Genomic DNA, 27,064 nt, shown 5'->3' on the forward strand with positions numbered 1-27,064 from the left:
AAAAATTGTAATTTCTTATTGATTCATAAAGTATACAGTATAGGGTTATGCATGGAATAGCATATCAGGTAAATGGCCTCCATGGCTTTGCTGGCACATACGCACTCTTTTGTCGAAAATTTCCATGACCATTTTGCATAAATGTGGCAGAATTTCGTTGATACAGCGCTCAATTTCCTCCGTCAAGGCGTGGGTGGTCGTGGGCTTGTTGGTATAAACCTTAGACTTCAAAAAAACCCAAAGAAAAAAGACAACGGCGTTAAGTACAAATGATCTGGGCGGCCAGTTCTGATCACTAAAAATGGAAATTACACGACCAGGAAATTACTCATGCAGTAATTGAATTGTTTCTCGGGCAGTATGGCATGTGGCACCGTCTTGTTGAAACCACATGTCGTCCACATCCATATCTTGCAATTTAGGCACAAAAAAACTGGATTATCATGTCGCGATAGCGAGCACCATTAACCGTTATAGCCTTACCAGCCGCATTTTCGAAGAAGAATGGACCGATGACGCCTCCAGCCCAAAATCCGCACAAAACAGTGACACGTTGTGGATGCATTTGTTTCTCAACAATCACTCGTGGATTTTCTGAACCCCAAAACTATCGTTAATCGACAGTTTTGTCGATTAATGAAGCCATCAAAATGAAAATGTGCCTCATCACTGAAGATGATTTTGTTCGAAAAATAAGCATCCACTTGTTCCATAATCCATTCAACGAACTCTCTCCGCTGTGTGTGGTCATTTTTAATAACCCTGAACTGTCAGCTGTCACTCTGTCTTTTTTTTTCTCGTTGGCAACACTTTACCGCACAAATGGCGCTAAATTTAAATCTTTCGTGAATTTTGGGACACCCAAAATTCACGCAAGATTTATATGTCCAACTATATGTTAGTGTGTTCTTCAATAACAAAGTAATCCTATGAGCTATTTTGGACACCTTAGCAATATGCCCTCTGAGCTTCAACTCTCTATCCACTAACACCCCCAACTCCTAGCCTCATCAATCTCTTGAAGTGCAGTTCCATCAATATGATATACAGTTTGTAGTCTTTTAATCCCAAAATGCATAACTTTACACTTTTCCACATTGAACTGACATCCATTATCTTTTTCTCATATTGCCAGCTTATTTAAATCGTCCTGCAAGCTCTGTGCATCTGCTTGCTTATTTATTGCACTACCAACTTTGCATAATCAGCAAACAACTGAATATCTCTCTCTTCAAGTCATTTCTTATATCATTTATGTACAAATTAAACAATAATGGTTCAAGCCCAGAGCCATGCTGCACACCACTGGTCATCTGCTTCATTCTGGACTCTGCTCTTCCATACACTACTTTTTGGTATCTGTCCATGAGCCATTCTCTTATCCACATCACCAGTTTAATATCCATCTCCAATTGTTCTAATTTGCATAACAGTATTCCATGAGGTATCCTGTGAAAATCCTCAGCGAAATCTAGCAGTATCATTCGGTAGCCATTACCCTTGTCCAACTCAGCTGCCACTCCGTTATAAAAAGTTAATAAATTACTAAAGTCAGACCGACCATTAACAAAACCATGTTGGCCTATAGAGTATCATATGCTTATCCATTCATTGCTGAATTCTGTCTTTAACCAACTTTTCCAAACTTTTGTCCAGTGGTGTAGCTAGCGCGTTTTACTTCCCGGGAGGTCCCTTTGTTTGCCGCCCCTCTCAATATCCACCAAAAATACTACAAAAAGTCAAAACGATGCATAGGGAAATAAATTAAAACGCTATGTTTATTTTTGAAGTAAAACTTTAATTTCAAAATTCCAAAATGTTATATTTCTTGCTTTTCTGTTAGTAAAATCATCGATGACATTGGCGAAGTCTATTTCATAGTAATTCTTAATCAATTTTAGTTAGAAAACCTCCTCTCACAAGTAGCTTACAACACTTACAGCAATCGTGAGGAAAAAATCGCAGCAGTATTACAATATTTGGAATTGAATTCTCGAGACTGTATTTTAGAATTAACTGTAAAAGTTCAAAAAGGTTCAAAGTGCCACCTGGGGAGGACCGCCCCCCTCTAGCTACGCCACTGCTTTTACCATATTACCATTTCACCAATCACCATATTACTTCCAATATGGTGATTGGTCTGTAATTTTCTACCACAGTCTTAGAGTCTCCTTTATGCAAAGGAACCATTTCCTTTCTTCCGCTCCCTAGAGATCTTATCAGAGCTCAAACCTAAGTTAAATTGTCAAGTAAGAAGCATTGACAATTTCTTTGCACATTCACATAATTATTATTATGAAATTTTTACTATTATTTTTTTTTTCATTTTTGTTATTAGGAAATTATTATCATTATGATAAATACGTTCGTAAAAATTGCAATAGGCAGCATTGTTATTATCATATATGTATATTTTCAGAGACAAATTAAGCCGGCTGGGAAACCCCTGGCAATAAAATTTAATGGTGCTAAATTTTTTTTTTCTACATTTGGAAAAGGTGACATTTCTTTTGGTATACTTGTGTGGCGGTATTGGATTTGTCTTTATCTTCTTTTTAAAATAATAAAAACTGTTCCAATTCATCATCAGATGCATAATATCTATACCGTTCTTACAGATGTCTTTTAATTTTTCCACCTAGCTCAAGATTATAGGCCTTGAGCTAGGTGGAAAATCTCACCATGAACACTTTGGGTGTTCCTGGTGAGATTTTTACAGGGTACTTCGCCATGGCTTTCCCCCCACACGGCTCGAGACCGTCGGGACGTATTCATGACTATAATCCATATGTGTTCACGGGGCCAGTTTGCCTGTTCTGTGGGACGAAAAACCCGAATTTCAGGGTGAAAAAACCCTTACCCCCGTATAAGACCGGCTAACTCGCCTTTGATCGAAAGAGACCAGATAAAGGTTGCTCACTTCAGTGACGGGCAGTAACGTCGACAGGGTGTAGCATAGAGGCAGCCTATCTCAGAGAACGGCTTAATAAGGACACTCGTTCAGCCATATTGCGGTAGGCGCTGTCGTTATGCTAACAGGAATTGTTAGCGTAGCAAGTGCGGAAAGAAGTTTTTACAAGCTTAAACTGATTAAAAATTATTTGCGAACAGCAATGACCAAAGAAAGATTGGTTGGTCTAGCAACTATATAAATAGAGGCAAAGGTAGCTTATAGTTTAAATTTAGAAAAGCTTATAAATACCCCGTAGAGCAAAAACATTTAATTAGTATTATCATGTAATCGTTTTGCATTATTTGCATTGATGTTTCACTTGTAATAAAAATAAAATAGCAATTGGAGATTTTCTTATAATCCTGTCTTATGATCCATCAGCGGTGATATTTAATTGCTTGCCTTAGGGCGCGATCTAATCTGGCAATTGATCTGCTGACAGGAATCAAACTCAGGTCTTTCTGATCAAAGAGCTTCGTCTATACTGACTGAGCACTGGCAGCTCGCTCTTCCAATACTTATATCAAATTGTTTCTTGAGTATACCAAGTAAACTCAAATCCCTATCATGGTTTTATTATAAATAATATACAAATTTCTTCATCCATCTTCTCAAAATAAAGAAAAATTATAACAATCTTTATTCTAAGGTATCTTGGTAAGAAATTTGCACTTCTTAGCCGGTCAGAGAGAAATACTTGAGCCCCAAAAGGACTTTTGCCTTTAGATTTAAAGGGATCTGAATGTGAAAATATTCGTCATGATTTATTTACTGGAGCATAAAGATTTCCACGAGAATATTTTCAGTATTCTCTCAAGTATTTTTCTTTTCCTTTTCTGAATTCTTTATATGTTTCGGTCATTGCTTGCAGGTTTTCTTTCTTCTTTTTTTTTTTAAATGTTGCTCCCATTCTCAAAAGGTTATTTGGAGAGGCGTAGCTAGTGGGGACGGAGGTCGGCTCCGGACAGCACTTTGAACCTTTATGAACTTTTGCAGTTAATTCTTAAAATACAGTCTCGAGAACTCATTTCCAAATATTGTAACACTACTGCAAATTTTCCTGACAATTGCTGTAAGTGTAGTTAGTTGTGAGAGAAGTTTTTCTAAATGAATTTGATTAAGAATTACTTACATTACTGAAATAGACTTCTCCAATGTCATCGAAGATTTTGCTAACAGAAAAGCATGAAAAATAACATTTTAGAATGTTGAAATTAAAGTTTTACTTCAAAAATAAACATAGTGTTTTATATATATATATATAAACAGTCCGGAAACCATGCTCTGGAGACCATACATGGAATTTTTTCAAGCCACTTCAGGCCAGCTTGTTGATATGTTTTCTAGTAGTGAAGTACCATACCGAGGAATTTATAAGGTTTCATGCACGTAATAATCCTACATGAATTTGGCGGCAAGAGTTAGAGTTAGAGGGGAATCAAATAAAATCTTTCGAGGTCTACAAAATCATGTTCCATTTGAGAGATTATAATCGCGGATCCGCCACGGCATGTCAGTGTTAACGAAAGGGATGATAAAAAAAAATTCATCAGTCTGAAAAACTTAACAATATTTTCACTCGTGCAATATTTGATAAAGAACATGTTCAGTAATAAATCTGAAATCGAAGAACTCCTGTACATGATGGCTACGAAACTGAATACAAGGACAGCCATGTTTGATGCAAGAGATGACTAAGATTGGTTCAAAAATTCTCCAATGATGGCAATCATTGGTTTATCAAAAAGTTCTGGCTAGGTTCTATCTACCCATAGTGCAGTGCGTTTAAGCATTCGACGGTTAAGATATTTTATCTTGGCGTATATGAGCGATCGTTAATTTTTGCTTTATTATAAAACTTGCTTTTCTATAAAGATGTCGTACAGAAATAATGATTGTCGTATATATGTCGGAAATCTTCCCCCAGATATTCGCACCAAAGATATCGAAGATTTGTTTTACAAATTTGGGAAAATCAGTTTCATTGATTTGAAGAATAGAAGAGGTCCGCCATTTGCTTTTGTTGAATTCGAGGATCCTAGGCAAGTGTCTTTGTTTGAATAGCATGTCTTATTATTATGTTAATGCTGTTATTATATGATAATGTACGAAGTTTTAACATATTAGTATAAGTATAGAAAATATGATTAAACAGTATCTTCATGATGTATTTGAAAATTATTTTAAATCTTCCTATTCGAATTTTACTTAATTGTTTGAGTTACATATGTTTTTATCTTAAATTTGTACTATTGGAATTTATATGCTGCTTGAATGGCTTAAAGGAGTCTTTATTGCGATCATTTAAATTTTTAGCTATTTAATTAAGCTCCGTTGACTAGGAACTAGTAAATATTACACTTTTCGCAATGAAGTATAATAATAATATTATTATTATATTATACTTCATTGCGAAAAGTGTACTGAAAGTGCAGGTTTTTAACATTTTGGAATTCACGGAACTATACTATCGATTATTTTTATTGTTTTCAGTAGTCACTTTAGTTATTCATATCATCAGGGTTATTTACCGGTAGCATCTAATCAATATTTTTAGTAGTTTTTTAAACATTTAATGAAATTCCATTATCACCTTACTGTTACATTTTGGTATTCATCCCCTTCCAGATACTGAAATAGTGTGATACAATCGTTTGTTATTTGATGTACATAAACTGAATTTATAATAGTTTAGTTTATTCTGATAATTATAATGATCAGAAGAAATGCATTAATCAGGGAATCTTAATAATAAATGGTTGGTGATTAAAAAAATTCTTTGAAATTATTTTATTTGTGTCATTTTAAGGTACAAGAATTTCATTTAGTCTTAGTGTTGCTGTGGTTTCATGTTATTAGTATTCTTTCCCTCATACTTATCAAGCAGGCTCTTAAGAAAACAATACCAACCTCATCATTTGATCTTAGAAGTTGCTAGAGGTTACAGCAGAAACATCTCATTCCAATACTAAACACAGTACACTGCATTTCCATTTAATCTCTACTGTAATCTTTTGTCAAAAAATATTTGGATATATCTTTAATGCTAATCTTCTGTTCCTCATGGTATTCTTTCCCAAATGTTTTTAAAACTATTGTCATCCTGTATTGCCTTTAGACTGTTTGGTACTCATCTATTATGGAATTAAGCCTATTTACCCCATTCAAGAAAAACATTTATCAACCCGTTCTTTTGTATCCTCTTGAAAAATAACGATTAAAGTTAAACTTTTTTACCAACTGAAATTTCACTAATTGATCAGTTACCAGTACTTGTGCTAGTACTACCAGTACTCCATGTATAGCAGAGTGAGATTTATGAGATCTAGCCCATAACATCCATCTCTAGACATAAAAGATTTGGAAAAATTGGTGTAGTAACTGTTAACATTTTCAGAATTTTTGATTGGCTCTTGCATAAAGATTTATTGAGAAAATTATCTTCTATCCTTTTATAATTGGGTGGACAATGAATTCAGGTCATGATAGATATGCTTCAGATGTCACTCTTGTCATAGTATTTCAGCGTTCCATTCTTTGATATAGAATTTTCTTTCCACGTGTAACTGACCTTTCCCTGATCTGAGGTCATATCTATATCTGATAATAGGCTCTGCTCTCTATTTGAAACATCTTTTAAGTGCACAACCATTCCAGCCTTCAAGATCTATAACCCAAGCATGCTAAACTCTGCTCTTCAGCTTGATCTTAAAAGATCTCTTTCCCTTTATTTTGAAACCAGATTGCCAGAAAAGACTAGATTTCTGTTCTTGTGATGACATTCACCTATTGTTTACTGTTCCAAACATACTGAATTCATGTCTGCCCGAAATAGTTGTTGACATTTTCTACTTAAGACATTACTTTCATGAATAACACTGTTTGCCCTGTTCAAAGTTTATATCTGTCTAGTCTTATTTAGGTTCATATTGGAAAGGAGGGTGATCTAGAATTCCTCCATCCCTCTAAAGTTATCTACTAGAAATTTCTAAAATTTATGCTATACAGAAGCATAAATTTTAGAATGTAATTAAACAGTGACCTCTCTGAGTCTTCTCCCCCTTTCTGTTCCAGCTGTTTACAAAGTTCTTTGTTCTTGCAAATGATCTTATTATGGTCAAACTGGGCGATCTACTGATGTCTGCTTAGAAGAACACAAGAATACATCTGCCACCATGACTATGGTCTGTGTGGTCTAGCTGACCATGCTTTGGATATCTTGTACAGAATTAAATGGGGGGGGGGGACTATGCTTCACTACAACAAATATAAACTTGAAGGGCTTCTTAGAATTGGCAGTAGATCGTTAAACTATCCTAATCTTAATAAATATGGTTGTGTTATTGAGTAGTATAGTATAGTATACTTATCGTATAAATAAGTAAAAAAAACTTTCAATGACTAGCTCTAATCCAAAGTATTTTAGTATAAGGTGTGACACCATTTGGCTACTTGTATATGGGAAAAATGGCTCCCACTGATGAGGCCTCAATAAAGGTTGAAACTAGTATGCATAGTGGCCTTCCCATAATGCATGGCATCATACATGTCTTTAAGGATGTGCGCCATGCATTATTGGGATACTAAGGCAATTGATGTGAAGTCATTAGCCTCTATGTATAAGTAGCCCAGTTGTGAGGTTACTTCATGCACAAGCTTTGTTTGCTTACATTTGGATAAAGGATAATTTCTGGGCATCTTTTTCATATTTTATTATCAGCATCACAACACTAAAAACTAAATTATAAAACAATGTTTTTAACTGGCTTATAATTTGTACTGTCTTTTTGACAGATTTTTTCATGTGGTTCCTCTAAATACAAATTATAATATTTCAAAGCCTATTTTCTTAAGAAGCATCTCTAATGTGTCAAGGGTGCTCCTTAAGAAAATAAGCTTTGCAGTATTTTATTGGCTTGTGTTTTGCTAAATTTCAACATGTTATGGTTTGAATGTCACAATGAGTACTGAACCAATTCAGATTGAAATGGATAAAAGAACTAGTCGTAATTTGGCATCCTCTAATAATGTATAAAAGAGATATCACAGTTGAGTAGGAGTTGATCTTAATGTAGTAGGGCTCTAAATTTTTGGCAGATTAATGTAGCCATACTTTAAGGTTAGAAGAATGTTCAAATCTATTGTTGACTTTAAAATAGTCTTTCCGACATATAATGACTTCACATATCATGGTTTTCTTCCTTCTAATTCTGTCTTTAGGGGTATACAAAACATTGTCTGTCAGTCCTGATTTGCCATAATAATGGTAGCTAGATTGATATTCAATGATTGTTAGTCTCACCAAGCTATAGACAACATTATCAGAAGGCTACCTCAGCCAAGAAATACAGGAATGGCCCAAGATACCAAGGGAACAAGGTGAGTGGAAGAGCAGTACAGAAATTTTGGAGGCTTGTATGTACTATTAATCAAGGTAATAGTCCTGATTACCTGCTGAAATTTAAGGAATGATCATGTTGGAGGTTTAATGGATTTTTTACAAAACTCACAAAGAATTTAAATAGAATTTAATACTTCCTATATTTCGTCCTAGTCACTAGGACATCTACGGGGATTACAAAAACAATTAATGTAACATATACACAAATAACAAACAATACTAAGCCCAACCACGTGGGTGACACTAAAGTCCTATCTAGGTAGAGCGCCCTCTAAGGGCAGTAGTAGGTGTCCTGGAATGTAAGGTGGGAACTCTGGTGATGAGTGTTTCCCAAATCTTCGGAAGCTTAATGCAACCGTATTTATTTAGATTTGGTTGGTTTTTGAGAGCTGCTGCTGCTTCTAAGAAAAGTCTCTCTTTCTTGAATTTGCTGTGGTGGAGCATGGTGGTTTTCTTCCATGATACCCTGTGGGTGGTGTCCAAAACATGGTCAGCCAAACCTGAATGGCCATAGTTGTGTTTGAAGATGTAAGATTTGTGTTCCTCTAGATGGATGGATGCTGATCTGCCGGTCTGTCCAAAGTATGCCAGCTTACAGGAACAGGGTACGTTGTAAATTCCAGGCAGAGAGAGAGGAGGGAGCTGATCTTTCGTAGAATGGATAAGGGTAGCAAGTTTGCGGTGGGGCTTATATGCTGTGTGTAGGTTGTACTGTTTAAGTATCTTGGCTATTTTTTCGGATGTGCCACAGATGTAAGGTATGGTGATGGCATTTTTAAAATCTTGTTGACGAGGAGGACGGGGAATGGGGGAGGAGTTGATTATTTTTTTGATACTGTGATCGCTGTAGCCATTGGAGAGGAAAGTGCTGTGTATGTGGTTAAGCTCAGTAGTGAGGGTGGTTCCACTGGAACAAAGATTGTGGGCTCTCTTGGTAAGAGTTTTAATAATGCCATATTGTTGAGAGGGGTGGTGGTGGGAGAGTTTGTGAATGTATCTGCCTGTGTGTGTGGGTTTTCTGTATACGGTGAAGGTAAGCGTATCATTAGGCAGGCGTGTGACTAAGGTGTCTAGGAAGGGTAAACAATTGTTCTTTTCCTTTTCCATAGTGAACTGGATTCTTGGATGTAGACTATTGAGATGACTGAGGAAGGAGTCTAACGTGTCTGGGCCATGAGGCCAAATAAGAACACATCATCTATATATCTTAGCCAGATAGAAGGTTTGAGTGGGGCTGAGTCTATGGCTCGTTTTTCGAAATCTTCCATATAGAAATTGGCAAGGGGGGGGTGAGAGGGGGAACCCATGGCAGTTCCCTCTATCTGCTTGTAGATTTTGTTGTTCCAAGAGAAATACCCAGAGTTAATGGCAAAGGAAAAGAGATCTAAGATGTCAGAGGGAAAAACGTTTTCTAAGAGAGATAAGGTGTCAATTAAGGGAATATTGGTAAACAAAGAGGAGATATCAAAGCTTACCAATATGTCTGTCTTATTCAAGGTTAAATTTTCTGTGAAGGCTTTAAAGTGGGTCGAGTTTTTTATATAGGAAAGGGAACTTCCAGTGAGTGGGATCAGAGAGTTGGCCAGCTGTTTAGATAGTCTATAGCAAGGTGCATTAGTGGCATCTACTATAGGCCTGAGTGGGGAATTGGGTTTGTGGATTTTTGGTAAACCGTATATTCGGGGGGGACAGGAGCGGAAAGGTTTAAGTTTTTTCGTGACGTCAGGGGGCCAGAAAGATACTTTTTTGAGTAAGATTTTTAGTTTCTTAACTTGTGTGTTTGTGGGGTCGTGTTCTAGCGGGATGTAGGTAGCGCGATCGCGGAGGATAATGTTCATTTTACGATTGTATTCACTGGTATTAAGGACGACTGTTGCATTACCCTTATCCTCTCTGGTGATGACGATACTTTTTTCTTTACGTAGTTTCAGGAGAGCCGTGCGTTGGGCATATGATCAATTACTTTTTGGCGGTGAAGAATGCGTGAGGATATTGGCTCCTCATGCATTCTTCACCGCCAAAAAGTAATTGATCATATGCCCAACGCACGGCTCTCCTGAAACTACGTAAAGAAAAAAGTATCGTCATCACCAGAGCGGATAAGGGTAATGCAACAGTCGTCCTTAATACCAGTGAATACAATCGTAAAATGAACATTATCCTCCGCGATCGCGCTACCTACATCCCGCTAGAACACGACCCCACAAACACACAAGTTAAGAAACTAAAAATCTTACTCAAAAAAGTATCTTCCTGGCCCCCTGACGTCACGAAAAAACTTAAACCTTTCCGCTCCTGTTCCCCCCCGAATATACGGTTTACCAAAAATCCACAAACCCAATTCCCCACTCAGGCCTATAGTAGATGCCACTAATGCACCTTGCTATAGACTATCTAAACAGCTGGCCAACTCTCTGATCCCACTCACTGGAAGTTCCCTTTCCTATATAAAAAACTCGACCCACTTTAAAGCCTTCACAGAAAATTTAACCTTGAATAAGACAGACATATTGGTAAGCTTTGATATCTCCTCTTTGTTTACCAATATTCCCTTAATTGACACCTTATCTCTCTTAGAAAACGTTTTTCCCTCTGACATCTTAGATCTCTTTTCCTTTGCCATTAACTCTGGGTATTTCTCTTGGAACAACAAAATCTACAAGCAGATAGAGGGAACTGCCATGGGTTCCCCCCTCTCACCCCCCTTGCCAATTTCTATATGGAAGATTTCGAAAAACGAGCCATAGACTCAGCCCCACTCAAACCTTCTATCTGGCTAAGATATGTAGATGATGTGTTCTCTATTTGGCCTCATGGCCCAGACACGTTAGACTCCTTCCTCAGTCATCTCAATAGTCTACATCCAAGAATCCAGTTCACTATGGAAAAGGAAAAGAACAATTGTTTACCCTTCCTAGACACCTTAGTCACACACCTGCCTAATGATACACTTACCTTCACCGTATACAGAAAACCCACACACACAGGCAGATACATTCACAAACTCTCCCACCACCACCCCTCTCAACAATATGGCATTATTAAAACTCTTACCAAGAGAGCCCACAATCTTTGTTCCAGTGGAACCACCCTCACTACTGAGCTTAACCACATACACAGCACTTTCCTCTCCAATGGCTACAGCGATCACAGTATCAAAAAAATAATCAACTCCTCCCCCCATTCCCCGTCCTTCTCGTCAACAAGATTTTAAAAATGCCATCACCATACCCTACATCCGTGGCACATCCGAAAAAATAGCCAAGATACTAAAACAGTACAACCTACACACAGCGTATGAGCCCCACCGCAAACTTGCTACCCTTATCCGTTCTACAAAAGATCAGCTCCCTCCTCTCTCTCTCTGCCTGGAGTTTACAAAGTACCCTGTTCCTGTAAGCTGGCATACTTTGGACAGACAGGCAGATCAGCATCCATCCGTCTAGAGGAACACAAGTCTTACATCTTCAAACACAACTATGGCCATTCAGGCTTGGCTGACCATGTTTTGGACACCACCCACAGGGTATCATGGAAGAAAACCACCATGCTCCACCACAGCAAATTCAAGAAAGAGAGACTTTTCTTAGAAGCAGCAGCAGCTCTCAAAAACCAACCAAATCTAAATAAATACGGTTGCATTAAGCTTCCGAAGATTTGGGAAACACTCATCACCAGAGTTCCCACCTTACATTCCAGGACACCTACTACTGCCCTTAGAGGGCGCTCTACCTAGATAGGACTTTAGTGTCACCCACGTGGTTGGGCTTAGTATTGTTTGTTATTTGTGTATATGTTACATTAATTGTTTTTGTAATCCCCGTAGATGTCCTAGTGACTAGGACGAAATATAGGAAGTATTAAATTCTATTTTAATTCTTTGTGAGTGTTGTAAAAAAATCCATTAAACCTCCAACATGATGTCCTCACAGCACTTAAGCCTCTACACACAGATTAAGGAATGATGTTTTAAATTCAAGCACTAGCTTTAGTCTTACACCTAATGTTGCATTATGTAATTGTTTATTTTAGATGGCTTTTCATGACACCTGTCATATTTTTCCAGATCTAGTAAAATACACATCCTTGTTATATTCCAATGATGTCTATAAGCTATCAAAGTGACTTCCGAATCTGACAACTCATAATTTGCTTGTTCTTCAAGCTTTTTTTTTTTTATTGATATTCCTCTAGTTTTCATTGCTTTATTTCCCTTTATGTAGATGTATATTATGAGGGCTCTACTCCGATCTATAGTTGTGGAGTACTGCTACAAAAATGCCAAGAAATTATATTCTTGGTTTCATCCTTTATGTAAGTGCAAGCAAAGTTGGTTAATGAAGTAATTTCTTTTACACTTACAACATTACTGACCTAAGGGGCGAAGCAAAATGCTTTTCATATTCCCCGCTATCTTAAGAGAAACTGAGTGGAGATAGTTTTATGAGCTAATTGCTCGCCCTGAGTGGGCTTGGAGATTAGTCCTCAGTGTTGTAGTTTAGGATGGCTTTTGGTCTTTTGTGTTTGAAATAATCCATTGCATCATAATCTGCAGCCAGTTGGATCAGTTTGTTAGGGTGCACAGATGCTTTTGAGAAGAATTTGGTTGCTATAGTCTGCATGAAAGTGTAAATATAGGGGACATTTGTGTCATGATGAAGTTGCACAGTACGTACAAACCATTGGGCGTTCTGGATCATTCTGAGACATTTGTTTTGCACGTTGCAACTTAAGAATATTAGTATTAGCGGTATGACTGCAGGCTGGAGAAGCATAGGTGAGTATTGGGCGAACCATCAGTTTATATATGAGTAGTTTGATTCTGGTGCTCAGCTTACTATTCCTGTTAATTAGCGGGTAGAGCTGGGCTATGGTTTTTGATGTATTTGCACAGAAAGTCTTGATGTGGGAGCTGGAAGTAAGTTTTCTGTCTAACAGTAACCAAGATATTTGATCTCAGTCAGCCATAAGATTTTAGTGAATAGGAGGATATCTTATTTAGGAAGCATTGATCTTCGCAGCGGTCGGGAACCAGCGGCTCTTTTATATTGAATTAAAAGATGCATAATTAATACAAACAACTAAATATTGTTTTTGATACGGCCTGTTCGTGGCGCTAGATACTATGCATGTGATGTGTGTTACGCATGAAATTTGTTACCCATTGCTAAGTATGTTTAAATATCTATTAAAATACATCATGTTGTATTTTTGTTTGGACTAATTCTTTTTGCAATGCAAATTCTGACTTTTTTGCAATATTATACTTATTTAAGCATGTTTTGTGATAAAAAAAACTTCATATTATCAAACTTAATGTTGTTTTATTTATTGAACATATAAAAATTTATATGCAAACATAAACGTGGTATTTGATATCTGGAAGTACTGAATTAAAATCAAATTTACCCAAGTTTGAACTAACTGCAACTTCGAGTCACCAGGAAAAATCGAATTGAAGTTGTGGCTCCCAAAATTTTATTTTAATTAATTTTTTTGGTGGAATGGCTCTTTGGTTCAAAAAAGTTCCCGACCCCTGTTCTAGAGAAAAGGATGGCTACGCTCTTCAGGGGATTCACTTGGAGTCTCCATTTGGTGAAATATTGTTCGATTAGCAATAGGTTTTCTTGCAGTTTCTTGACGGCTAGGTGCGGCTTTAAAGATCTGGCCAATATCGCTGTAATCATCAGCGTATAGGGCTTTGATTGATGACAATGGGTTGTGCAGGATATCATACAAGCATATGGAAAACAGAATCAGTGCTAGTAAGGATCTTTGTGGAACTTCAGCCAAGATGTGTTTTTGTGTCGAAACTACCCCACACATCCTAACTTGCATGTGTCTATTGGAGAGGTATGCCTTGATTAGATGAATGATTCACATTGGTATTCCAGTTGATATCAGTTTGTATAACAGACCATAATGCCAAACCTTATCGAATGCACTGGCTATGTCAAGGAAAACAGCCCCAGTGCATTGACGCCAGTTAAAGCCTGTGGTGATATATTCTACTAATCTGTATATTTCTTGTATGGTGCTATGAAATTGGCAGAAGCCAAACTGCTCCTCTTGAAGGATATTTAATTGGTGTACTGATACTTGGAGTCTGGTAAGAATTATCTTCTCGGCAATTTTACTGAGGTTTGAGATGAGGCTGATTGGTCAGTAACTTTGAGACAATCGATGGTTTATGGATTGGTATTATGTCCACTAGTTTCCAGTGGGAAGGGAAATATTTGTAGTGAAGGATGGAGTTAATTATATTTGTCAGGTGCACAATAGCTCTACGCGGTAGTAGCTTTATCACCTTGTTGGAGATACCGTCAGGTCTGGGGGCCTTTTTGTTCTTAAACTTCTTGATTATATCATATGTTTCAGTAGGTGATGTGGGTGCAATTTGAGTGGAATATGTGACAGAAGATTTGAGGGAACATCTAACTTGTTGGTGGATTTTGTATATGTGATTGAAATCCAGATGATCGTAGGAAGGTTTACATTGCATTTTTAAATGTTTTGCTATTGCTTCAGCTTTCTCTGCATCGGTGTAGATAAGACCTGAATCTGCTTGGGGGGGGGGGTATTGCTATTTTTAATGTTTCTGATAAGATTCCATTTTGAGTGGTTATCAGGAGAGATGGGTGTCAATTTTTCTTCCCAAAGTTGACTTCTGTGGGCTGTGAGGGCATCTCTCCCTGCGGGGTTGAATCTGTTTAAAATCCGTTTGTCTTGTGGTGCCCTAGTGTTGTGGTATCTTTTCTTTGCTTTGTTCTTTTTCCTGATCAGATTCATGATATCTTCTGGCAAGTGGTTGGATCTGCAGGTAGTTGCAGAGATAGTAACTGCTGCACAGGCTGCATTAATTTGTTCAGTTAGATCTTTTACAGCTGTTTCAATTTCTTTGGATTTTATGATGGGTATAGAATCGATATATTTCAGGAGTACCTTGGAGAGCCTTTCCCAAGGAATGAACGAGTGAGGGGGGGGGAGACAGATTTTCTAAGTTTCCCAATTTTAACAGTATTGGATTGTGATCAAATGATAGATCATTAATCGTCATTATATTGTATTGGAGTCTGATATGCTGTAATATGGCTATGTCCAAGACATCAGCCCAACCATAAGTGTTGTGATGGGTGGGTTCAGCGGGACCTACCACAAGCAGGTTGTTGAATCCAGCATAGTTTTTTAGTATGTGTCTGTTTTTGTTGGTGGAACGGCTATTCCATACTGGATGGTTGGTGTTTAAGTCTCTGGCTAGTATGGTAGGCTCACTGGTAGCCAATATGGCATTCAAATCAGAGGACAGTAATACTTTTTGTGGAGGATTATATGCTGCGAAGTTTAGTTTGCCAGCAGAACTCATGAGAATCTGAATGCTGGTGACCTCGAGGTTAGTGGTAGGAAGGATGTTTATAGAATGATGAGTGGTGTAATTTTTAATGCAAATGGCAGTGCCGCCTCCTCTGTTAGACAGTCTGTCTGCTCTGTACAGTTGATATACCCTAATTTTGGGGTTGCCTGAAGGTCTTAGGTACATTTTGTTTAGTAAAAGGACATCCGGCTGATGTCTTTGGGTGAATTCCTGGAGTTCTAAGATCTTACTCCTCAGTCCGTTTGCATTCCACGCGATGATCTCTAGGGAGTCTAGTTTTAATTTATTCTGTTCATTAGTGAGTGCTGAGATGATAGTTTGTGAATCCTTTAGGAAGCTTTTGGTGGAGGAAAGTGAGGGGTACTAAAGTCCAGCAGCATATTTGCTAGAGAGGCGGTGATGATAGCAGTCAAATTAGATAGTGGCGCTGGTTGAATCTTTTCCTGAGTTGACTTTTTTTACAAACTGCGTCTGCATATGTCTTTGACTAATTCTGTTGAGATGATCTTTTAGAGATCTCTGGTTGCAGAGGATGAATTTCTGAGCGTTTTTGGTTGTCCGTCGGGGACTGTGAGGTTGTGGTCTCTGAGATAGGTCTGCAGGGGGAGGAAGAGAGTCTGCCTGCTTCAGACTGTTTGTTTTTCGGGTTTTAGATACAACCTCTATAATTGGCAGTGTGAAGGTTGGCGCATTTTGACGGAGTAGTTTTTGGTCTTGTGCATGTGTTGGTAGGGTGGCTTTTTGCGCATTTGAACTCTGCCTTGCAGAGTCTCTGAGCATGACCAAATCTTTGGCATCTATGGCATTGCCCAGTTGAAGCCTTCTTTCTCAAAGGCTCTGGGGTGATTTGGAGACCACATACTGATTTGAGGTCATAGATCTTTTTATAGACTTGATGTATCTCTATTAAAACTAGAGGCATGGGTGTTTTGTTTGCTCTAGTCATTCTTCTAACCTTGATGGAAGGTAGGTCCTGGAGGTGGAGGTCAGCCTCTATTTCATCAGAGGTTACATCCTCTGAGAGACTGCTTGGGACCATCTTCAAATTTCATTCTGAGCCGAGAGAGAATGTATGGTATTGGATATTTTTTGAATCCAGTTCTTTTGTAAGTTTTCTAAAGTCTGTTACAGTAGCAGGCTGAATCCTAATGCCATCATCTGTATTTTTAGTCGACATATTGTATCTGTAGGTTTGATGTGATAGACCTCAATTGTGTCCATTTCCTTTTTTCCTGGAGAACCATTGGAGGTACTCTCTCTTTGGGGGTGACTGAGATCAAGATTGGGAGTGTCCTCTTCCATACCTAAATCCATATCTTTTTGAGAATGCTAATCAGACGTCCTTTGGTGCTGAGCGATATAATATAAGCATCATCTACTTCACACATTGTGAAGAATTTAGTACAGTAAGCCAGCAATGGCAGTTAGGCATAGCGAAACGCACTCTGATAAATACAGTTCACTTGCCTGTGTGCATTTAGTTTTAATAACCAGAAGCACATATGCTATTGTCTTGCAGATACTGGTTACTGAACTCGCTGACTAAAGATGTGCGTGAACTACGTTTAACTACATCATAAAACCAATTCCGAAATTCATAATCAAAACATCACTCACTCGCGATTCTCAAGTAATTTCATGACTGGGCTTTGTAATCTAAATAGTCTTTTACCAGTATGACAAACAGGTGATCCTCTGATTTGTCATACTATGAGATATCTCTTTCAGTCTAAGTTCTTTTAGGACAACTAAGCAACTTCCATTATATCTTCTGTCTACTAAGTTTCTGCATCCATGTCACTAACATTTGTTGCCTAAATAGTAACATTAACAATGTGCGTTAGCATCACCTACACTCATCTGAACCAGAATTATTATTCTGGTTTAGATGAGTGTAGCTCTAACTAGCAAAGTCAGCAACCACTTGTCTGCCTAACTCCCCAAACTATACATTACACAGTTCTTTCTAACATAAAGGCAACATCTGTGCATTCATGAGGACTGATATACCATTCCAGAGATAGCAAAATCCCGGGACCCCCCCCGTTTGATCTACTTTGGCTCAAAATTTCTCTACCAAACCTACCTGCCCTTGTATTTCTGTCTGTCACTCTCCAAACTCCATGAATCACGCTGATATTTTACTGCCAAAATACCCTAAAATCAAAATGATTCCCCTTCTCCAGTTTTGCCAATCAAGCTGGCAGGGGTGCTGAGATGTTTGCCATTAGGAACAACCTAACACAAATTGCCATTATCCCTACCAACATATCATACAACTCTCCATTTTGCAAAACACACTCAATCTTTTCTAAATATATCACTTCTCTTGGTAGCTCAGATCAAAACCTCACAACTTTCACTCACCAGTTCTCAGTCTCATGTCCTTGTGCACTACAGGGTGCCAAATGGGATGACTTCTATTCTTCCTCCTTCCCATGGTCTGAATACTGCTTCAATTCTCCTGATCCAAACACCTCCTCAGACTAAATAACAGAAATCATCTTCACATGAATGAAAGCCTTAGTCTGCCCGAAATTCACAGCCATCATTCAAGTTTTGCTTGTCAAAGAAGTATGCCAACAAAATTTCTGCATACTATGAATGGCTCATGATCAAAACTCTAGCTGCTCAGTCTGCTTTTATTGCAGCTTGCAAGAGCTGGAAAAGAATCATTACCAAATCAGATCAGACTTTGAAAGGGCCAAATGCTGCACATTTGATTCCTGTCCAAATGGCAGTTGCTCCTTCTGGTTCCTTGCCAAGGCCATTTAGCATCACTTTTGCCCATCCAGATTTCCACTACTATCACATCTGGATGGTATTGTAATCACTTCTAAAGACAATGCCATCTTACTGGTATTACTTTTCTTTCCAATGCCTGCATTGATGACCTTGGCAAAATTCCCTCCATTCCACCAAGAACTGCTCTCTCCACATCACCCATAGTCTTCCACCAGAAACAAATCCATAGAATCCTTAATAACTTCAACATAAACAAAGCATCTGGTTCTAATGATATCCCACATATTGTGTTAAAAACTTGTACCCTAGAACTGACACCTATCCTCTATCATCTTTTCAACTAGCATCTACCATACAGCATGGAAATAAGCCCATATACAGTCCATCCTAAAGAAAGTGATAAGCCAGTCAACTAACTACTGTCCAATTGCTCTTGCTTCTGTTGTCTAAAATTATGGAGGTTAACAACCAACTCCTGAACCACCTAGAAACCTATCGACTAATCAGTGACCAGCAATATGGATTCTGCCACTAATGATCTCCAGCTGATCTAGCTTTCACCAGCCACTTCTGGACTCAAGCCATGGGGAAAATTCAGAGAAACCCACATAGTTGCTCTTTATAATTCAGTAGCACGTGATGGGGTTTTGCACAGGAGCCAACTGCCATTCTACGGTCTGCCCTCCAGACTGCAACTGAATAACTTTCTCACTGGTCGCTCAGTAAGTGCCATGGTGGATTGTTCCCTCTCCTCAGTTTTCCCAACCACTGCAGGAGTACCCCAGTGTTCTGTTCTTTCACCAAATCTCTTCCTCTTATATAAATGACCTGCTCTCACAAACTTCCAGTCATATTCAAGCTTTGCCAATGACATTATACTCCATTCCTCTTTTTCACCTGACAAACTTGTAGTGCTCAATTATTAGAATTTTCAAGATCTACTACAACCAATGTGCTGAACTCGGATCTCTCAGCTATGTCTTAATCGGGCAAGGACAACCTTGTAGACTTTGATGCCACCAAAACTCAGTCCTGTCTGATCTCTCACAAGATTATCCTTACTTTTAATAATACCTAGATATCAAAACCCAATCAGATTCCTTTCTTGGATTGACCTGGCATAATCATGTCAATCATGTTTATGCAGCTGCCAAAAACTTCGTGTACCTTTTTTGCACAAGAAGACATTACTTCACACTTCAGCTGCTAACTGTACAAATCCCAATCATGGAATATTGCTCCTATATTTGAGATGATGGCACCAAAATCTCCTTTAAGATTGCTTGATTCTATCTAGAAGAGGGCAGTTCAGTTAATTAATGATCCCCCCCTCTCACAAATATCATTTCTGAATTGGCCACTTCAAAATCATTAGAACATGAGCCGCTGTTAACATCACGCTTTTACAGTCCATCTTGAACTTGCCAAACCAACTTTGCTGCCTCCTCTTTCATTCCATTTACATCTGTTCTTTGGTACAGCATGACCCCCCCCCCCACACACACACCTGTTCCTTGCTCAAGGAATACAATACAACCTTCAGTTGTCAGGAGAGAGAAAAAATTAACAAATACCTCATCTTCTTGCCCACACCCAGGACTGATCTGATATGGGTCTTGTGACCTTCTGTGTCTAGGGGTAAGATATATACACCCTCCATCCAAAAAGAAACCAAACATTTGATAGAAAATAAAATGCAGGCCAATTATAATTATTCAAATCATTTATTTCAATCAATATACAAACTCTCAGCTTTGATACAACGTTTGGCATGGTCAATTAATTCATTAAATGATTTTTTTATATCGGTTTTTGGGATACTGTCGAGGGTCGTGGTTACTGCCGCTTGAACGTTTTCATTTGTGTCTTATCGCTTTCCTTTCATCAGCAAATGAAGTCAGGGGAAGAGAAAGAGGTCACAGGGTGCTAAATCCAGTGAATACGATGAGTGATCATTTTGTTTATTGCTCAAAAACTGTCTCACGATGAGGTGGCACATTATCGTGCAAAAGTGACCAGCTGCCTGCATCACAATATTCATGCCATACATGATGAATTCTCGCTATCAATCACTTCAAAACTTCAAGATAAAACTCGCCATTTACCGTAAAGATGCACGTTTTGTTACCAGTAATGATCGTTTCGAGGAGGTTTGAGTTCTTACAGGCGGTTTTAATGAGGTTCTTGCAGTCTTCAATTCAATACATTTTTGGTCGTCGGTCAACTTGTGGGGAATAAATCGCGAATTCAATTTACGAAGGCCCAAACTCTCGGTCGAAATGTTGTGCACAGATGATTTTGGGATTCCCAATTTAATCAATCTCGCGGACAATTTCAGGTTTTCTTTGATGAAATCATGCACTTTTTGGATGTTAACTTTGCTCAGTCCAGTTTTTGGACAGCCCGTCTTTTAGTCGTCCTCAAGCATCTCATGACCACTTTGAAATCACTTAAACCACTCGTAAACTTGGGTATGGGGTAAGCATTCATCACCGTATGGTTTTTGAAACATTTGATGCATTTCGGTAAAACTTTTACCAAGTTTAACACAAAAGGCAATCGCAGCTCTGGAACTCATTTTCCGACCGTTCATCAAAACACACTTTCACTCTTGTTACTATAATTCAGCTTCTAATGAAACATATGTCATAAACAGTTGACACAATACTAATGAAGGTTTCTGCTTTCGACAAGGAAAAAAGATACAATAGGTGGCACACTATTTTCGAAAAGTTCGGTTTCTTTTTGGACAGAGGGTGTATATAAAAAAAAAAACATTGCATAACAATTCCTTTGAAGCCATTCTACCAACATTCTCTGCTCTAGTTGCTGGAGTACTGTTATATCCTTTGATGATTATTTAGTTCTGGAACACTAGGAAATCATTTTGTTCTCCCAGTATTATAGTGTGATACAAAAGTTAAATGACTGTAGAATTGTTGGAATGCATAATTTAATAAAAATGGGAGCGTATGTTTCAATAATAGTGAAGAAGTATTATTGAAAACAGAAAGAAACATGAATGCTTTCAACAGTAGGGAGTAAATTCAATGCAGATTAAAATGAGTTTAGATGTTCATTTACATTTCACATAGGTTAATAATGCACTTTTTTTGTCATCCAGGCAGTTAATAAAAATTAATTGCTCATTGTTATCCTGATGTATCCAGCTAATGTGCATTCAGAATTTAATTCAGTTTTCCGTTATTTCTTAACATAATCATTTAAATGAGTGATTATGAAAGAAATACTAGAAATTTATAATTGTTGACTAAAAAAAAACTGTAGGCTAGCTTGTTTGTATAATGAGTATTGTCTGTACCTGTTATACAAATTTAGAGCTATTTGGAATGTTACTAGAATGTTTTTGGAATTAGGCCAGCCAGCAGTCAAATTGTATCCTAGTAGTTTTCTATATGCTTACATGGCTGAAACTCTTCATTCACACTGGAAAGAAATTTGTTAAAATAAGTCAGTCGATATTGCAAATTTTTTAATATCATACACAATAAATACTATTATTATTACAGACTACCTCCATATAGTTAAAAGGACTCATTGTAGATCATGCAGTGCAATGCTATATGATACATCACCTACATTATACCTACTACATATTTTTTCTGTTAATTGCATGTATTTTCTGGTGGTTGAACTGTGATTACAGAAGACAAATTAACTGTGAACTCTTATAACAACATAGGTATGAAAGCTGTAAAAAAGAGTTGATTTCAGGTGTGAATTGAGTTTAGATATTATTATTTGGAGAAAAGTAAGAGTTTGAAAACAAGATCTTAGACACTTCAAGTTAAAAAAAAAAAAAAAAGAGGAGGAAGTTTGTGGTGAAGTTGTCTGTATGGAGTGAAAAGTAAGATTATCATGGTGAAAAGAATGTCCATAGAACATAATAGAATCTCTGACATGGAGATCGGTTGTTAATAATAATAACAGAACAAAGTTTGATAATTTAACTTTTGTGTTATTAATCAAATGATATATGAAATACTTTTTTTGAGAGAGAGAGAGAGTTGTCCAAGAGTTTTACAAGCCTTCTTCACTTGCACATATCACGTTAAAGTTACAAACTGAAGTTACTTGTTAATTACAAGTCCTTTCAGTAACTTAAATAGTGAATTTAGTAGTTACTTTACTTAACCTTTCATATCAGTCATTAATCCTTTCCCAATAGTTTTAAAGGAGAATTCAGTAAACTAATGTTTTTCTGAGATATTTGAATATTGATTACAGCAGCATTCTTATTCTTACTGATTTTAGATAATGAGAATTTTAAATGTCAAGTAAAAAGGTAGATATTGGAAGTTTTTCCATTAGGTTGTACTATAAATTAACAATGCCAAGAAATTATATTCTTGATTTCATCCTTTATCCAAGTGTAAGCAAACAAAGTTTGCACCTGATGTAACTTCAGGACTGGGCAACTTGTATATAGAGGCTAATGGCTTCACATCACTTGCCTTAGTATCCCATAATGCAAAGCACCTATCCTTACAGACATGTATAATGCTATGGTTTGTGAGAAGGATCACTATAGACCAGTTTGAGCCTTTGAGGTCTCATCAGTGGGAGCCAGACCCAAAAGTGATACCAAGGTGAAAGTAATGCAGAAGTCACATTTCCATATATGAGTAGCCAAAAGGTGTCGCACCTTATTACTAAAATACTGTGGATTAAAGATGGATGTTGGAAGTTTTTCACTTGGTTATATTATAAAGATGCCAAGAAATTATATTCTTGGTTTAATCCATTATCCAAGCATAAGCAAGCAGTTGGTGGTATTGCTTCTGGATCTGGCTCCCACTGATGAGACCTCAATAAAGGTCGAAACCAGTCTGGATAGTGACTCTTACCATACATAGCATTATACATGTCTGTAAGGATATGTGCTTTGCATTATAGGATACTAAGGCAAGTGATGTGATGCCATTAGCCTCTATATATATGAGTTGTCCAGTCCTGAAGTTAACGTCAGGTGCAAAGTTTGTTTGCTTATACTGGTTAATGGATTAAACCAAGAATATAATTTCTTGGCATCTTTAATTTATTGTCAAGTAAACTATTTTTCATGTAGAATAGTTGAATGTTCCAAGGTTACACAATATTATAGATTTAGTTTTTAGAAAAATGGAAAAATACAAATGTATTTGTATGAGTGAGTAACCTTACATTATTCACCTTTACTAATCTCCACTACCCTTTCTTGAACAGAGATGCTGAAGATGCTGTTCAAGCCCGTGATGGTTATGATTATGATGGGTACAGGTTAAGAGTTGAATTTCCTCGTGGAAATGGTCCTGGTCGTGGAATGGGAGGCTCACGTGGACGTGGAAGAGGCCCACCTGCACGCCGCTCACAGTATAGAGTTCTGGTTTCAGGTATGTTGCATCCTGAATTAAAGCATTAAAGTAGTTTTTCAGTAAATTCTACTGTTCTAAATTTACAGATATTTTATCTGAAATGTGTGAGTGAATTTTCATATTTTTATCATTTTAAATAACTAGTTTCAGGTTGATATAAGTTCTGTGAATGCTAATTCATTATGTTGTTTTATGTGCAAATGTGCACCAAGTACATTTCAACAAAAGGATGTGTACCTATAGTATTTGTATTGTGCAAGGACTAAGTTTATTTTTTAAAATTTTTATGTCATATGGAAATCCTGCTCTAAAGACATGGAAATTTTTCAAGCCACTTCAGGCCTCTAATAAATGATGGGTGTCTGTCTTACATGGACATTGAAATTCATCTCCTGTATAAAGATATTCAAAAACACCCATGTCCTCAGCAGAATTGGAAGTCAGTGCCTGTTGGTTGATGAGTGGGTATGCTATCCACCATACAAATAATATTAGCTGGCTAGCCAGTCCAATTGTATTTCTCTATTACTGGGTTACCTATTTTCAATTTTCTTTATTACATATTATATTCTTCCATTATTGCTATATTGTCTTCTTCGTGTTAATGTATTGACTACAATAGATATCAGTTAATTTCAATTAAGTTAAGTGTATTTTAAAATTAATCACAACCAGTTATAAAATCAAGCATAATATTGATTTATTGATTGAACCATCAACCTTTTGAAGATATTCTATTGACTACTATTAATATCTGTTTGACTTTACTTTAAATCTTTTTGGTTAATAGGCTATAGTTTTACATTATTATTATTATTATTCATCAAGGGAGGCCCTAAACATGTCAAGAACTATCCAACATTTGTGTAGTGTCTATCATACTTTTCTTTAAACTCCTTCACAGTCATGGCACCCACAATAGACTGGCAACCTATTCCCCTCATTCACTACTCTCTCTCACTTAAAACCTAGTTCTAACTTCCTTGCTAACTACATTCTTATTCCGTTCCCCACCATCAGACCTGTTCTGACAAAAAAAATTTCTGAATTAATCTTGTAAAAACCCCTCAGTAATTTGTATGTCTCAATCACATCACCCTTTTCTGCCTATCAACCATTTTCTGTAACCCACAAATCTTCAACCTGTTTTTGTAAGGTTCATTCCATATACCTGCTGCCATCTTGGTTACTTGCCTCTGGATCCTCTCCACCTCCTCATCAGCAAGAAACCCTGGTGTGCAGTAGTCAAGATGGAATTTTATCAAGGTTCAATAAAGAGGAACAATAACCTGCTTGCCTCCATTCATCAAAGTATTCTTCATTAACTAGATAATCTGATGAACCGCTTTAACCACTTTTGCTACTCCCTATTCACTAACACTCCCAAGTCTCGGGTTTAGTCAGTTTTGTGGAGTACAGTTCCACCAATGTGGTATGCAGCTGGTACTCTTTTCACCCCAGAATACATAACCTTACACTTCGCAATCATAAACTAACATCCATTCTCCTTTGCCCAATCTTTCAATCTATACAAATCATCCTGCAAAATTTTGACTTCATCAGCCTTGCATTATCAGCAAACATCTAAACAGTTCCTCTCAAATCCTTTCCTATATCATACAGATTAAACAGTAGTGGTCCAAGAACAGAACCCTGCAGCATGCCACTAGTCACAGGCTTTCTTTTGGACTCCTAAATGAACTACTTCCTATCTCTCCATCAACCACCCGATGTGCTACAGTTTACTGATTAGAATTCCATGTAGGATCCTGTCAAAGCCTTTTGCAAAGTCCAGCAGTATCACTGTAAACTCATTACCTTTATCTATCTCAGTTGAAAAAGGCCTTGACAGGATACTACATGGAATTCTAATCAGTAAACTGTAGAATATGGGGTGGTTGATGGAGAGATAGGAAGTAGTTCATTCTGGAGTCCAAAAGATAGCCTGTGACTAGTGGCATGCTGCAGGGATCCTCATGTATTATAAAACATGAGCAAGTTACTGAGACATGGCCTACCCTTCACAAAACGATGTTGTCCCACAAAACAGTATCCCATTTCCATCTATCCATGCCTCTATTTTGTTCTTGACCAATTTCTCCAATACTTTGACAACAATTCCTGATACGTTGATCAGTCAGTAACTTGCTACATCAGCCATGCTGATGTAGCAAGTTACACCCCTGATGTAACTTGCTACATCAGGGGTGCTTAAGGGTCAAAGCTGTATAACTGAGAGGAGACCTACACATAGCCTTTAAAGGAATGTGGAGAAAGAACCGACCAGGGCTTCTGACCTAATGTCCAATCCTCACCTTCTCGTGGTGCACCCTGTTGGGTATCTACTTTCATACTGAACGAACGAGGATGGGCTGGCAATTTGGGATTTAGCCGACCAAATTGTATTCTTATTGGTTAAACCAAAATAAAAAATGATGGTACAACATGACAAAATTTCATGCCGGCTGGGGCGTCGCCCGGTTAAACAAGGCCCCCGTTGTTTTCGCCAGGGAACCAGGGCGAATAGCGAAAAGTCAGCTACTGGAACAAATCTGAAAACAAACCCCAACTCAACATCGCCAGAGTTAAAGATCGGTACTATCAATGTAAGAAGCCTGAATGGCAAAGAAATGGAGCTAGCTGAGGAATTAGATAAGTACCAGATCGACATAATAGGGGTGACTGAAACAAAAAAGACCAAAACTGGTGAGATCTTTCTAAGCAATAAATACAAAATGTTATATTCAGGCAATGACAATCAAGGAAAAGGAGTTGCCATGGTATTCAACACAAAATACGAGGCTAATCTTCTTGAATGGCAGTCAGTCTCAAGTAGAGTAATGTGGGCAAATATGAGAATGGGGAACTGGACAATGAGACTTATTTGTGCCTATGGTCCCACAGAAGGTTCTACTAAGGTAGAAGTGGAGGAATTTTTTGACGCTCTAGAAAAAGCAACTGACACAATCAAAAAGGAAAAGTTGGTCCTTGTTGGGGATCTAAATAGCAGAGTAGGAAATGATTGCGAGACATACAATAATATTTTGGGAAAATTTGGAGAAAAGAGCAAAGCTAATAATAATGGCAAATATCTGTTGGATTTTTGCTCAGGACATGGACTGGTTATTACTAACACCATGTTCCAACATAAAAATGTGCACAAATTCACATGGAGAGAAGAGGCTAGGAATAAGAAAAGTCTCATTGACTATGTTATT

The 27,064-nt window shown here is 37.6% G+C and overlaps 1 protein-coding gene across 2 annotated transcripts in view; it reads left to right on the forward strand.

The window, feature by feature from the left end:
* The first annotated feature begins 4,742 nt into the window (after positions 1-4,742).
* Positions 4,743-27,064, forward strand: part of LOC150105168 (serine/arginine-rich splicing factor 1-like) — a 47,015-nt gene continuing 24,693 nt past the window's right edge. For both annotated transcript variants that reach the window (XM_090395510.1, XM_090395511.1), the window contains exons 1-2: positions 4,743-4,995; positions 23,698-23,864. In XM_090395510.1, coding sequence (XP_090251636.1) covers positions 4,829-4,995; positions 23,698-23,864 — 334 coding nt within the window. In that variant the 5' untranslated portion in view covers positions 4,743-4,828. The remainder of the gene's footprint in view (positions 4,996-23,697; positions 23,865-27,064) is intronic.

Source organism: Typopeltis vanoorti, chromosome 7 (assembly GCF_054136105.1).
Source record: "Typopeltis vanoorti isolate ZY-2024b chromosome 7, IOZ_Tvanoo_1.0, whole genome shotgun sequence".
Classification (NCBI taxonomy): Eukaryota; Metazoa; Arthropoda; class Arachnida; order Uropygi; family Thelyphonidae; genus Typopeltis; species Typopeltis vanoorti.